This window comes from Palaemon carinicauda, chromosome 11 (assembly GCF_036898095.1).
Source record: "Palaemon carinicauda isolate YSFRI2023 chromosome 11, ASM3689809v2, whole genome shotgun sequence".
Taxonomy (NCBI): domain Eukaryota; kingdom Metazoa; phylum Arthropoda; class Malacostraca; order Decapoda; family Palaemonidae; genus Palaemon; species Palaemon carinicauda.
In genome coordinates, this window is record NC_090735.1 from 32,545,500 (window position 1) to 32,562,288 (window position 16,789).

The window sequence follows — 16,789 nt, forward strand, 5'->3', positions numbered from 1 at the left end:
ACCAGAACAATAAAAATATCACTAGAAAGTCCTCTAGATATGATAAAAAAAATGGTTTATTGTACGAATTCATTTCTAAAATGTATTACAAAGCACTAAACGAAGGAAACATTGATAACAAAAATACTCTGATTAATAAATATATACATACATATCTAATCGATGATAATATTCTTATTGAAACAATTCTTGGTTCCAAATATAAATATGATGATATTTTTATAGCAGATATTAATATGTTTTCAATTATAGCCCATTTCATTGATTGTAGAAAAAGTAAATTTTATGTTAGTTATATGCTAAGTGATGATATTGAAAGATATGGATTAGTTATCAACCATCCAGTTTTTCCTGGTATACCAATGTGGTTATTTGATGTATATAGATTAATTAGCAATAATAAACAATTATATTTGGTATATTCAACAGACATAAGAAATGTTGATAAATGGTTAGGACACATCACTAGTATTATTAATCTTAGTAATTTGTTATATATAAAAATCGAAAAAAATAATCCACACATTAATGCAACACTCATTCTTATTCATCTTGTGGGCATTTTGACGGGTAATCGATATAATCCAATCAACCGCCAAGGAATGAAATTTCCTTGTAATGTATTACAGAAATATACATTTGAAAATGTAAAGAATTATTTAATTAAAATATCACCCGAAAATCAATTGCGTGATAATCTATGTAGTTTTATTAGTTCAACAATTATGTGTATCCCCCATCGAACTGGAACTAATTCATTTAATTTATTGATGAAATGATGTCGATTGAAAAATAATGAGGTTTTTATTGGGTCTTTCGCTTTTTCGGTTGACTGCAAACTTCTTCTTCTTCTTCTTCTTCATCATCATTATCATTATCAATACAAAATCTTGATGATATTTCATTTTCATTGTCGCTCGATGATATTTCCTTTTCATCGTCGCTTGATTCAATTTCATTCTTAATAACCCAATTACAAATATTAATTTTTTTGACAATATTATTATCAATTAAATATTTTTGATATTCTGGTTTATTTTTAACTTCATTTATGAGATATTCATCAACCGAAGGTAATAGATTTTCACTAGTAATATTTGTATAAAATATTGGCGCACAATTTACATTTCTTATATTTAGATATAAATTAAATCCAGCATGGCTGATACCAATTTTTTCTAGCTGAAAGTCCATCAGTGCTGTACTCGATTTATTACCTATACTAGACAAAAAATTTTCGTTTTCATTAAAAGCCTCGAGATTATATATTCCTAAAATAGACGTCTCTAAATCTTCCTTCATATTTTGAGTAGCTTTAACATAACAATTATCAAATATATAATCGTTTTCTGGGTTTATATCTTGACTAAAATATTCATAAGATAGATCATTCAGTTTGTTGTTAGAATAAAAGTCGTATTCATCAGCTCTATTATCATCATCATCATCATCATCATCATCATCATCATCACTATTGGTTTTATCCTTGGTTATTCTATCTTTGTTATTTTCTTTATTATTTCTGTTTATAAAAGGAATAAATGTTTTTCCAATGGGTTGTCTTTTAAAGAAACATATATTTGTATCTTTTGATTGAAATAAATTTTTTAAATTATTATTGTGTAATGAAAATAGGTTGGAAACGTTTGCATCAGATTCCATTATTTTTTTTCTATATTTTTACACGGAAGTGTACAATAATTCTTACAACCAAGCGGGACGTACGCCGAGGCGTAATTCATTCTTATTGCATTTTTGTCATAATCAGTAACACTCAAAATATCACTTAGGCATCTATTTAGTAAATTTTCAATCAATATCTGAAGGTCTCCTTTAAATTTGATATTACTTATTCTATTCAAGTTTGTATTTGATGGTGCATTTTCGCTTATATTAGTTTTTGTTCCATCAAAATGAGATATCAATCTACAATTAACCTCTATTGATCGAAATATCATTTTAGTAATATTGTCGTGTAATTTAAAAAATTTTAAATTGCGGGGGGTGGAATTGGTCATAATTACCAATTTTTCTTTGGAATTTTCATATAGTTCATTCAAAGTTCTTTCAAAAATATTTTTTTGAATTTCTCTTAGTCTTCTTATTGAAAAATATCCATTTTTTTCGGTGAATGATTTTGGAATATATTCAAAATCCAAAACATCAGAATCATCAGATTTGATTACTTTATCACGCAATAATTTTTTGATTATGACACTTTTATTATTTTTTCTTTGGTTAAACATTGTTTTTGAAAATGCGATATAAATTCCAAAACAAGTATGATAAGTATTAACGAGTAGTCTGCTTTTATGTGATTACACACATATATATATATAAGTATATTTTTTTTTTAGGTACCCGACGTGCCATGGAATTATTTTGAAGACCCAAAAATTGATAAATACCCAACACCAAAATGCCAACCAATTATGATGAAAAAAAGAAAATCTTCTATCAGAAGCTCGAAGAAAAGTATTCGTGGAGAGGGAAAGAAACCAGAAATTCTAACACAAAACAAATACTATCTAGATCGATGGTAAACAACGAAGTATTGGATAAATATATAAGGATAATTAAAGAAAGTGAATTGAATCATCGTACAAAACCAGCCATGTCTTATTATCTGTTGCGGAACTATAAAACTGGAGTTATCGCGGGTAAGGAAAGATTGAATAAAAAAAAGTCAAGTAACCCTCGTTACCCTACTTCTTCTTCATATCTTATTCCAGTAGAAGAAATATGGGATAATATTTTCAAATCTCATATAAATTGTGGACATGGGGGCGAAAAAAAAACACTACATAATCTTAAAACAAATGGCATAATTAATATTTCTTTGTATCAAGTTCATTTATTCATTTCTCTTTGTAATAATTGTTTGAAGAAAAGATCAAATATTTCATCTAAAAACAATAACAAAACTAATCCAATCATATCAAATGGTTTTGGTGAGAGGGGCCAGGTTGATTTAATTGACATGTCGACAATAAATGTTTGTGAATTTAGATATATTCTAAAATATCAAGACCATTTGACAAAGTTCTGCATTCTGCGACCATTGGTTAATAAAGATGTAACATCTGTTGTTAATATTTTAATAGATATCTTCACTACAATTGGTTGTCCAAAAATTTTGCAATCAGATAATGGACGCGAATTTAACTTTACTGATAAATTAAATAAAATATGGCCCAACATTAGCATTGTTAAAGGAAGGCCCAGACACCCCGAATCTCAAGGATCGGTTGAAAGATCCAACCAAGATATTGAACAAATGATGCGATGTTGGATTGCAGATAATCAAAACATAAATTGGGTAAAGGGTCTACCGTTTGTACAAATGCAAAAAAATAATGCTTTAAACCGTACAATTGGATATACTCCGTATTTTGCAGTATTTGGACAAAACCCCCCTATTTCATTAAGAATTAACGAAGAACAAGAAGAAGAAGAAGAACAAGAAGAAGAAGAAGAAGAAGAAGAAGAAGAAGAACAAGAAGATCAAGAAGAAGAACAAGAACAAGAAGAAGATCAAGAAGAACAATTTATTAACGAAGAAGAAATGGACACACTCCAAGAATCAAATCAGATTTCCGATAATTCAGAGCGGCTAGGAATTTTGAGAAAACAAATATCCACCAACATGAAACACGCCGCTACGGTAAGCGAGAATAATATTGAGAGTAATAATTTAGAAATATACCACCCAGGGACTATTGTTAAAATTTATATACCAAAAGTTGATAAAGTTCATAAAATGAATTTTAATAATATGTTAGGAAAAATTGTTGAATATTTACCAGATATAAATAAATATAGAATTGCATCATTAAATAAGAATATTATAATTAAAAATCTATTTTCTCCCTCGACAATTGAAAAATGTGAAAATATGGAAAGAATAATAGAAAATACAAATGTTATTATGAAGATTAATAATACTCCCCCCCCCTCCCCCTCCTCCTCTTCCTCCTCTTCTATTTTCTAAAAAGGCATCAATGCCTTTAAGGACCGTTGTACAACACGAAGAAGGGACAATGTTTAATGGTTGTAAATGTCAAAGTATATGTGCAACACTAAAATGTCCTTGCCGCAAAGCACAACGAGTATGTTTAACCCTGGATAGGTACGGTCCTCGGACACCCCTTTAAGGGTATACTCGGACGCGAACGACCCCGACGCCAAAAAAAATTCTTGAAAAATCAGTTTTTGCAGTAACCTCCTTTTTTCTTTTGCCAAAAAAAACTTCAATGAATGCTTAAAACAACTGTATAGATAAATACTACTCATCTGCAGAAAAACTATTTATTATAAATATTTTAAAAAATTAAGTAGAAAAAAAAAAAGACCTGACATAAAAATTCATAAAAAAAAAGTTTATACATATATACACAAATCCTTATAGGAATTGATTCTTGAATGTTTAGGACACATCTTGATGTATTTTGGATGAAGTCAGACCCATGGAGGTGAAGATCTGAAATGAGAAAAAAAGGGTAACTTTTTTTGGCCAAAAAAATTTGTCCAAATTTCATGAATTTTTTTGGGTACCCAAATGAAATAGGAAGTGGCTAATTTTTTTAGGGAATAAACATATGTTATCCTAAAATAGAAATATGTAAAAAAATCTTCATTATTTTGTAAATTACATTTATATCAGGGGCCATATCTAAAGGTAATTTTTTGAGTACTTAGAAATTCCGTAAAAAAATACATATATTTAATATATAATATGATATTTATGCAGGTAAAAATATACCAAAATATCACAAATTCTATAGGGAACAAGAATATATATAGATAGGGCAGCTTACGCTTCGGATATGTCCACAAAATGGCCGCCAACCACACTGACTCAGACTCCCTAATCTGCCACTTGAAATGTAGGAAGGGTATGTCAATTTCAAGGTGTTATTTACTAATCTAATTATTATTGGATATGCATAAAAATTGTATGGTGGGTTGCTGGATAATTGTCGATTATTTTACGAATATAAAATTAAAATTCTGACCCAAAAAATTTTTTTTGAAGGGAAATAAAATCGAAAAAAAAAATGTAAAACAATATTTTAGCTAAAAAAATTTGATGATATTCAATCAAAAAAAAAGTAAACAAAATTTTCCGACAAATAAACATCTAGAGGAATCATTACTCTGTGATAGTTCCTTAGTACGTAGTAATTTTGAAAGAATTGGGAAAAAACGAAAAAATGGCAATCACCGGAAAATCGAACACATACCTATATATACGCCATATCTGGCTAAAAAAAAGATAGGCATGGGTAGCCAGATCATCTAGAAACACTTTCCAACACTATAAAAATATAAGTTTTGCGACACTACTTGCCAATTCCTTACGGTAACATGACTAAGCAAAAAAATGCAAAACAAATAAAAAGGGGCACTCGAGGAAAAATGGCTAACATTCTAATATACGGCATTTCAGAAGAAAAAAAATTCAGCCACGTGCTAGTCAAACCATCAAGGCACATTTTCCGACAAATAAACATCTAAATGAATAATTACTCTGTGATAGTTCCTTAGTACGTAGTAATTTTGAAAGAAATTGGAAAAAACGAAAAAATGGCAATCACAGGAAAATCGAACACATACCTATATATACGCCATATCTGGCTAAAAAAAGAAGATAGGCATGGGTAGCCAGATCATCTAGAAACACTTTCCAACACTATAAAATTATAAGTTTTGCGACACTACTTGCCAATTCCTTACGGTAACATGACTAAGCAAAAAAATGCAAAACAAATAAAAAGGGGCACTCGTGGAAAAATGGCCATTCTAATATACGGCATTTCAGAAAAAAAAAATTTCAGCCACGTGCTAGGCAAACCATCAAGGCACATTTTCCGACAAATAAACATATAAATGAAATATTACTCTGTGATAGTTCCTTAGTACGTAGTAATTTTGAAAGAAATGGGAAAAAACGAAAAAATGGCAATCACAGGAAAATCGAACACATACTTATATATACGCCATATCTGGCTAAAAAAAAAATAGGCATGGGTAGCCAGATCATCTAAAAACACTTTCCAACACTATAAAAATATAAGTTTTGCGACACTACTTGCCAATTCCTTACGGTAACATGACTAAGCAAAAAAATGCAAAACAAATAATAAGGGGCACTCGCGGAAAAATGCCCAACATTCTAATATACGGCATCTCAGATAAAAAAAAAGACATGCACGTGTTAGCCCAACCATCAAGGCACACTTTCTAACACATAAACATGAAAAAAAAATCAATAATATACGGCAATTCCTTACTACGTAGTAAATTTTTACAAATATTGAAAAAAAACAGAAATTGGCAACCGCAGTTAAATACCCAATATACCAATAACTACGTCGTATCTGACAAAAACAAAATCACGCATGGGTAGCCAGATCATCTAGACACACTTTCCAACACTAAAAAAGCAAAAGTTTTACGACACTATTTCGCAATATCTTACGGAAAAATGACTTGGCAAAAAAATGAAAAAAAAGGAAAAAGGGACACTCGCGGTAAAATGCCCGACATTCTAATATACGACATCTCAGATAAAAAAAAAAGACATGCACGTGTTAGCCCAACCATCAAGGCACACTTTCTAACACATAAACATGAAAAAAAAATGAATAATATACGGCAATTCCTTACTACGTAGTAATTTTTACAAATATTGAAAAAAAAAACAGAAATTGGTAACCGCAGTTAAATACCCAATATACCAATAACTACGTCGTATCTGACAAAAACAAAGTCATGCATGGGTAGCCAGATCATCTAGACACACTTTCCAACACTAAACAAGCAAAAGTTTTACGACACTATTTGGCAATATCTTACGGAAAAATGACTTGGCAAAAAAATGAAAAAAAATGAGAAAGGGGCACTCGCGGTAAAATGGTCCTCGTGGTGATGAACGACATTTTAACTAAAAAAAAAAACATGCACATGGTAGCCAAACAATCCACCAAGACTTTCCACAACTGATAACCTATACAAGTTGCACCATTCTACGACAATTTCATAATACGTAATAACTTTGATAATTATGCAAACTACCCTAGAAGGGTAAACTCGGACGCGAACGACCCCGACGCGTCTCAGAAATCGGGGAAGGAGTACAGCTACAGCAATGCACATCTGGACACTACTAGAGCGTGTAGGGGAGACACCTCCTGCAGGTCGATCACCCACAAATTCAGTCACGGGGGTGAGTCACGTGAGAAAAACCTGTTTTTTTTTGACGCTCGGGGTCGCAAACGACCCACCGTACCTATCCAGGGTTAAAGGGGCTTTGTCATATAAATAACACAAAAACACAAAAAAATAAAATTCTATGTAAAAATGATTTTTTTTAATGACAGTGACCAGAATGAGAACAATCACAAAAAGTATTATACAAGAAGAAAGAAGAGCTCTATTGTTTAATTGTTTCATTTTTATTTTTTAATTGTGGTATTTGGGGTATGTATATTTATTTAAAAAATGTTTATGTTATTATCATTATCATTAAATAAAGTCATTATTGTTATTTATAATAATTTATGTATTATTATTATTAATAAAAAAATTGATGTGAAAAATTTATTTCTTATTTTTTCCCTAAGAGAAAATATTCTTATATGTTAAACTGAAAAAATTACCTATAAACTAGATAATTGTGTGGGAGTATTTTTTGTCGATCTCTTAAATAGATAATACTCGGTTCCACCATCTTTAGGACTATGATTATTTTTTGGTGATGATAAAGCAACATGATTAGGATAAAAATATCTTTGTCGATTACTACTATCATCTTTCATAGATTTTTTGCAATATATAACCGATTGTTTTTAACTGAATCACTTTTGGGTTTCTTCTTATCCAAAGGATATACAATATCATCGTCATTTTCATCATCAAATTTTCTTTTTACTATTACTCTTGGTTGTTTGGTCATTTGTGTGGGTTGTGTGGGTTTTTGCTTCTGTGGTGGTGGTAGTAGTTGTTGTTGTTGTTGATGATGAATTTGTTTATACAAAGACGAATTTATTTCATCTCCTTCTTTTTGAGAAATAGAAGTGGTGGTTGATGTATTCTCCTCTAAATGTAATTGGTTTTTATTTGGTTGTTGAAATGAATATTTATTTTGTAAATTATTTTCATTGTTGTTTCTGTTAATGTTCTTGCTTTTGTTGCCATGAAGTGTTTGCATAATTTGATATTTTATATTATTTTTTTGGTCTTTATATATTAAGGGTGGTTGCTCAAAGGATTCAAAATTGTCATTACTACTAATACTACTACTACTACTACTACTACTACCGGGGCTGTTGGGGTTTGGAGTGCTGCTTTCATTGGAAGCACCATTAGGTTTTGGGGGGAAATTTGTTAAGTTGTTTTCACTTTTAAAAAGTTCTTGCATTTTATTCATGTCTTTACCCTTGGTGATTTTGGGTGTTGGTTGTGGTGGGGTTGAATTAATTTTCATGCCCATCCCCTCTAATAGTTGAAGTTTTGGTTGCTGATTTATTTCTCCGTGGCTTTCTGTCGTATCCGTTACAATATTCATGTCTTGGTTATTGATAATATTAATATTATCATTATTATAAATTGGTAGTAACGTCTCATCCAACGTTTGACCGTCAATATCTAAATTGCCCATCATCTGGTTTTCAAAAATCTGAAAATTTTCATTATATGATTCTTCATCAAAATTTAAGTTATCTATTAGGTCTTTTAAATCGATGTATTCCAATTCGTGTGCTTGAAAACCATTGTTTATCATTCCATCTGCCATATTTTTTTAATATAAAAAAAATGAATCTAGGTGAATTTAAGGATGGCTTAAATAAGTTTTTTAAAGATGCCAGGTATTTAGACTCATTCAATAATGTAGCCAAAATAAAAATTGCTATTCCATGGAATGAGAGAATATATTGGTATTATTATGAAGTATTATCATTTGAGTTTTTATTCAATAATATTAATGAAATTGAACTATTCCACCAAAATAATGAATTTAATAAACTTGGGATTGTTTTGAATTTAAATTACAAAAATAAAGTGTTATATTACGGTGGGTTTTTTTATTATACACCACCGCCACAGAATTATTGTATTGGAGAAATAATATTAACTTACGATAAAAAATACTTTTCTTCCATTAACGATGAAGATATTATTTCTAAATATCATCGGTTAAATCAAAAAAACATTCGATCTCGTATAGAAATGAGTGAAACAAAACAAGAAAACATAAAGATGATGTTATGGTATCAATCATTTTATTTAAAAGAATTTATTGATCCTGATAATAATAGCGATGGTAATTTGAAGAGTAATGACCCTTTTCCGCATATTAATTTTAATATCTTGACGTTAAAGATACACCCCCTATTTATTGATAGAGTATACTATTATAGTGACTATAAAACAAATGATTTATATGAAAGATATAAGTGTGTTTTTCGAACTAAGCGCGATGATATATATACATATTTTGGTGTTGTAGCAACATTTCCTATGGGTGGTGGTATCCACGGTATAATTTATGTTCTAACGGATGTAAACAAATTTGAAACGTTATTGAACAAATGTAATATTTCTAAAAAGGATTATTCTGGACAAAAATGCATAAAAACACAAGATTAAATCAATTTGGCTTTTAATATATAATTATATTTATAGTTTTTTTATATATATATTATAATATTTTAAAACTAATTTCATTTACTTATATCTTTATTTAATAATGTGATGTATTTTTGAAACGTTAATTTTACAATTATATGAAACCAATAAATATAACTCCCTTGAAGAAATTATAAAGGATTTGGGTTGTAATGAATTGAAAATTATAAACAAATGTAAAAGTATCATGTCCAAGGATCAAATATGTTTTTACGACCTATTTATACAAGCACTGGATAACATTGCATTAAAAATTTCAAATAATAATAATAATAATAATAATAATAATAATAATAATGAAGAGGTATGTAATAATCTATTTAATGAATTATCAATATATTCATGCCACGGACTCCCGGGGACGGGAAAATCATTTTTGCAAAATAATATTAATGCTTTTTGTCAATTTTATGGGAATGGTCTCCGATACAAGATAAATTTAACAGTTGTAGCACCAAATAATTACATAGCGCTACAACAAAGGGGAATTACAATTAATCAAGCTATTAAATCCTTTTGTTTTGATATTTTGGGCATCGGTAACTTCAAAATTTATGAAAATGGGGCTGAGAAATTTGAAAAATGCGGAAAAGAAATAAGAAGCAACCTTAAAAATTCTTCGCTTGATAAGTTGATATCAAATATAATTGAAGTCGTTGGTCTCAAACGCCTAATGCAATATTATAAGCACAATTTTAAGAACGACCATATATATGTTGTCTTAATAGATGAAGGCTCTTTAATAACAAGTCTATCATTCGCTTTATTACTTTGTGCGTTTCCCATAAATCAAACTATATATATATTATTTTATGGTAAAAATCAATTACCCCCCGTATCACCAGAATTAAAATTAAAGAGTTGTTATGATGTTGATTGGGGAAAACACGATCAAATAAATGTACATTGCTTAAAAACCCAACAAAGATTTGCGAGCCACAATGAAAGTATATTTAAAGAATTTATCACGTGCTTTAGTGATATTTTAGAAAACGAAAACTGTATAGATAAAATGACACTAATAAATAAGATACATTATTTTAGGGAAAATATAAAAATTGGTGGAACATTAAGTGACTACAAATTATGCCCCGACACAAGAAAAGTATTAATCGTAGCCACAAACAAAAAAAGACGCGAAGAAAATGTTTACCGATTAGAAAAGGAAGGAGAAGGTATGATATATAAAATTCCAGCAATAATAGACGAAGGAATTCCCAAGAATTATGATGTATACACAAATATAGGTATTGATTCAGTGTTAGAAATAAAAAAGGGAACTACATGTATTTGCCGGGCAAATATTTTATCTAGTGGACTTGTAAAAGGAATGTCTTTAAAAGTGTTAAAAATTTTAACCAATGAAACTAATGACGTAGATGCCATTATAGTAAAAAAACTAGATGAGGTTGGTAATAATAATAATAATAATAACAACGATGAAGATAATCATCAAAGCATTGTCAAATTAAATAGGCATTCATTTGAAACGCAATATTTGAAAAATAAACACATAACTGGCGCAGGTTATTTAATCATCAAACAATTTCCTATAACACTCGGTTATGCTTTAACCACGCATAGTGTACAAGGAAAAACTTTAAAATACAAAGTGGGAATTGATTTAGAAACGGATTCTCATTGGGATTTATTGCGGAATTTATATTTTGTAGCTTTAACTAGAGTACGATATGCCTCTCAGATTTATATGGATAAGCACCCAGCATATTGCATGTTAGACAAAGCTTCAAGTTTAACAACAGATAGATCTTTCGAACGATATTATTACAATTGCATCCAAGGAAACAAAAAAAGAAAACTTTGTGATGAAAGTAATAAAACTATCAAAAAGGAAAAATATACAAGCAACAACCACGAAAAATATCAACACACAGAAGAAAAAACGAAACGCCCACCCTATGACAAAAATACAAAAAGTAATATAACGAGTGAAAATGATGGTAATGATGATGATGATGAGAAGGGTATTATACCAATCGAGCATCTAATAATGAGCTCATGGAATCATTATAAAAATCGGAGCAGTGAATTTAAAAAACTCAATGAATTACAAAATGATGATATTTTTAACAAAATATTTTTTTATGACCATTAATAATTTTTACCCTTCACCTTAAAATATTATTGATTATTCATATCATCTGTAAGAAAACATTTTAATTTTCAAATTATTCTGTTATAATGGTTATTTATAAAATAGGTATATTTCACGAAGAATAATTCGGCAACTAATTTTTTTTAAATTATGGTAAAATATAAATAAAAACAAACGTAACACAGATTTTAGAACTTGGCATTAGTTAACCCTAGTAGTAGTAGTAGTAGCAGCAGCAGCAGCAGCAGCAGCAGCAGCAGTAGTAGTAGTAGTAGTAGTATTCTGTCATTGCACCCAGAATACAAAAAAAAAATGAGCCAAAATATCAAGCAAGCGGACTTTCCTGTTACCCAAAAAAACGAAGCCACAGAAAAATGTAAAGATTTTGAAAAGGTTCTCAATTCTTTGGCCACCATTTATATTGCAGCCGATCTTAGTTTTGAAAGGTTTTTAAATCACGACAGAAAACAGCATAATAAACATTTATTAGATTTAGTAAAAAATAATGATATACTAAGTTTTGTTGATATGAGTTTCCAATCCTGTAATGTTGCAGCTGTAAATTTTGATAGTAAATTAATTTTATTTGTCGATGTTTGTCGGTCAATATTCGTTGGTGGAACAAGATATCGTGTGTATTATACTTTGAAATGTGTAAAATGTAAACACTCCCAAAATCTTATAACAGTGTCCTTTAATCAACCTGATATGGACAAAGAACTGATTATTGATTATATGAAAAGAGCAACTTGTGTCAAATGTAATAGTATTACCGGGAAAATGATAGAATTGAACATGTCAAACTTTTTATTTATGTGTAGTATAACAGCCTTTCTTTTTATCATTCTTCGTCCTATTTTTTGACATTTTTATGTTTCCTATATTTATTGTATATCAATTATTTTTGTTTTATATAAATATTTGTATTGTATTTTTGGGGGTTTAAATAAATTATCGTGATAACCACAAATCTTTGAATTTAGCTATTCATTGCCGTATATACTTTATATATATATATTTCAATATAATATATATAAAATGTTATATAAGTAAGAAGGCTGATAACTATTAATACAAAAACATCTTGGTGGTTTTCCACTCTAAATAAAAAAAATATGAATTCAAAGGAAAATGAACGAGCAAAAGACGTTTTATGTGATATTGAACGTTATATGATTGAACCATTTAAAAAAGGAGGATTTTGGACTAAGGAAAGCGAAAAATATTACAAAAACTTCAAACACATCTACAATTCTAATCCTCCCGAGCAACTAATAATAATATGTAATTTTATTTGCGAATGTTTTCTGAATGTTAATCAAAAGGAAGAACTGGTTTTTCTAATCAATAATAATATTAACTTTCTTGGGGAAAAGGATAAAGATTATATTTTTGATAAATTTGATGGTTTTTTTAAAAACCCCAAACAAAATATTTCGGCCGATACGAAACTGTTATTTTTAGTTAATGCTTGTAATTTCATGGAAATAATTTTAAAAGCTCAAAATATAAACAAATTTTTTGATTTCACCACCAACACAGATTCAAAAATTGAAAATGATAATGAAAATGGAACAGAACTTTGTTATACCACAATATTATTACATTTTTTGTTTGAATTGTTGAAATTATATTTCATGAACAATGAAAAGGCTAAACAGGAAAATTTTCTGTTATTAGAGCAATTAATTGAAAAAATTACAACTACATATGAAGCATTTAAAAACAAAAAAATTGACATATATGATTATATCACAAATCAAAACCACTGCATGTAATAAAAGTGTCTTCTTATCTTTATAAAAGAAATTGAATTTTTTTTAATATAAAAAAAGGTGTGTATGTCCTATTTAGTATTATTGGGTGGATAACTACGTTTTATTTTTGTCTATATATTTTTTTTGCTAGTTATTCAATATCAGAATAATATAAATAGATGAGCTGGCGCTTCATTTCATACTGACTGATTGGTTTATACATGCACAGTATATCAGTTTTGGGTGGCAATTGTCGCAGTTTTTGTTTCTAATGAAAATTAATATCATTTATTATAATTTTTTTGAAAATGATAGTTTGAAAATTTTGGTAATTAAAAAATTGAAACATTAATATATGATTATAAAAAATGTCTGAAAGAAAGGGAATATTAGACCACGCCTTTATACTATTTGTATTGTTATTATTATCAAATAACATTGCATTGAATACGTGTCACGATGACAGTGAACAGCAAGATTACAATTATTTAAAATATATCGAAGAAAATTATAATAATTTTCAGTATCTAGGAAATGTAACTTTTATCGATGATAACGGTTACTTCCTAATAATACCATACAATAATAATAATATTAATAACTTGGTTGCCGGATTAACCGATAACGTAAAAAATAAACTAGAAAAATGTCAAGGTAAATTAAACAACTCTTTTATAACATATTCCCAATTTGAAAGGCAAATTAATCATTTGAATAATTTAATAATAACTATTAATGGCACAGACGTTGTTAATCGCGGGTTTGATGGTGGCGATGATAAAACTTTGATTTTCAATCATTATGAAAAATATGATTATATAAAACAATCAAGCAAAGAAAGGGGGTGGGTGGAATTTCCAAATTATCCTGGACATATATTATTTTCTAAATCATTTTCAGATTTTGGGTCTTTGGTGCTTGATAACATAGAAAAAATTAATGTTCTTCTGGGCCTACCTTGTTCAAATTTAACAACATATAAAGATGCAAATGTATTATATTTTTCTATTCAACAAACAATCACTCATGTATACCAACTCATCAATGAAGTAAACATTATGATGAACGGACGTGTATCTTCATTTTTTTTACCATTTGTGGAAATGAAAAAATTTTTACTTCATATGCGTGGAAAAACGAGCATTTCCAAATCCAGACCAATTTTTATTATATTATACATTTTCAAAGACATTTGTTCGAAGGGTTAATAATACCGTGCTTCTCTTTTTTGTTCAAATCCCTATTAAAATTAAAGGGGAGGATCATCATTTCAAACTATATAAAAACAAAGAAGGAAATTTTTCTAAAAGCCAATATCTGATCATTACAGAAGAAAAAAATAAATCATCTTTTTTTAATATTGACCCATTTGAATTATCAATGTGCAATACAAAATTGATACCAATAATATTATGCAATGAAAATGTTTGGAACCGCAACAATTATAATTATTTAGAAAACAAAACCAATGATATTACAGACTATCCTTTCTGGATAAAAAATATTTTCTATCTCTGTTTGTTGTGTTTGATGGTGCAAGCAGTATTAATGTTTACTATGATTATTTTATTTTTGGTTAATTATCCAAAATCTAGATTTTTTGTCAGTAAAGAAAAATTGAAAAAACAAAAAAAATATAACAAATCATCTATTATAAATCAATTGGAGACCCAACAATTACCAACTCCATCCTCCCCCACCCACAATGATTGTTGTATCACCCCCCGTGTTGCTGTTTCTGGTTCCCCCAAATATTTTTCATCATTTCAATATAATAATAATCCTCATTCCCCAGATAAAGCTTCTTCTGTGTTTTATGTTGATATGAATCAAACAGACAATAATCGTAAGACCCTTTCCTTTAAATCGCGTTCCTCTTCTTCGTGTATGCCAACCCCCCCACTATCCCCTTGCCTTTCCCCCCACGTTTCTTCATTTTTTCCATCGCCACCGCCGCTGTCAACACCACCACCACCACCACCACAACAACAACAACAACAACAAAAACCACCCAAAATAATTAGAGGGAAGAAAGACGAAGAAGAAAGAGAAATAAAAATGACAAGGTTCCCCGTTGTTTCAAAAAATGAAGTAGACGAAAATGGTTATATGGTTATAGAAGATATAACTCTTCCATCTACATCATTATCCTTCGTTCCTTCACCAACGCCCCAACAACAATTTATACTTCGTCCATTTGAAAATTCTGCGAATATAGATAACACACTAAATAATGCTTTTATGCCATATTATAACTTATAATGAAATAAATCCATCCAAGCATGTATTTTTTTAATATAATGACATTTAATAGAAAGTAAAATAAAATGTTATTAAATTATCGTCATCATCATCATCTATTGTAGAATTAAAAAAAAAGATAATTCTATTATATCAACTAAAAACAATTGAATATGAGGATAAGAATCATTATTTTTAAGTTTTCTCTTAAAACACCAAACAAATAAAAACAACAACACAAAAGAATGGTGAAATTTATTGTGTGACTTTCATAACTTGATATATAACATCCATGTTTTTAAAGTTTGAAATGATTATATCAACAAAATTACTATATTCTCTTATTTGTTTGTCGGTATGTTTGCTGAGTCGTGAAGGCATAGACCATTGTTTAATTGCACTTTCGTGAAAATTTAAACGGCTGGAAATAAAAATTATTTGATATAGGCAATCTAATAAAATCTTGCCTTGATATGTCAAATAATTTTCAGCGTCTGAGATATACGAGCGTAATGCTTTTAACTGAATAATGTCTTTATGTTTACGAATAGTCAAATTTTTTTGAATTGATTTTAAGATTGTAGTAGCAAAGATTTTCGGAAAATTATAATGACGATTAGGTTGTATTCTCGTTAATTGTTCAAGCATTTCAATAATGGTAAATATTATGTCCATATAAAATGCTTTTAAGTTCTCTATAGAACTTGATTTATATTCATCAAACATTTCACAAATTTTCTTAAAAATTATAATGTTTGCATTATAGATAATAGAATTTGCATTATATATGTCTAATACATTTAGAATTTCTTTTTTTTGTGGTGCCCAATTATTAATATTCACAGAAGGAAATTAATAATTATCGTCATGATTATATTTTATATTTGGTGATATAGGTATGTCATCTTGGTCCCACCAAAAACTATTATGTGGCGATGAAAATTTCGTCAGTGTTTCCTGTGACTTACTATGATAATCTTTGGTA

General features: G+C 29.0%; 1 protein-coding gene across 1 annotated transcript; it reads left to right on the forward strand.

Annotated features, from left to right (window-relative positions):
* Positions 1-2,536: 2,536 nt before the first annotated feature.
* On the forward strand, positions 2,537-15,825 carry LOC137649229 (probable basic-leucine zipper transcription factor R). The gene is made up of 4 exons (XM_068382214.1): positions 2,537-2,660; positions 3,399-3,686; positions 12,495-12,566; positions 15,359-15,825. Exons 1-4 carry the CDS (start codon positions 2,537-2,539, stop codon positions 15,823-15,825), a joined length of 951 nt encoding a protein of 316 aa, XP_068238315.1.
* Positions 15,826-16,789: the final 964 nt, after the last annotated feature.

Coding starts and splice junctions, on each gene's coding strand:
- LOC137649229 (XM_068382214.1), top strand. CDS start 2,537: ATGGTAAACAACGAAGTATTGGATAAATATATAAGGATAATTAAAGAA. Junction 3,687..12,494: donor AAGCGAGAATAATATTGAGA/GTAATAATTTAG, acceptor ATCTTATAACAG/TGTCCTTTAATCAACCTGAT. Junction 12,567..15,358: donor AAGAGCAACTTGTGTCAAAT/GTAATAGTATTA, acceptor CTCATTCCCCAG/ATAAAGCTTCTTCTGTGTTT.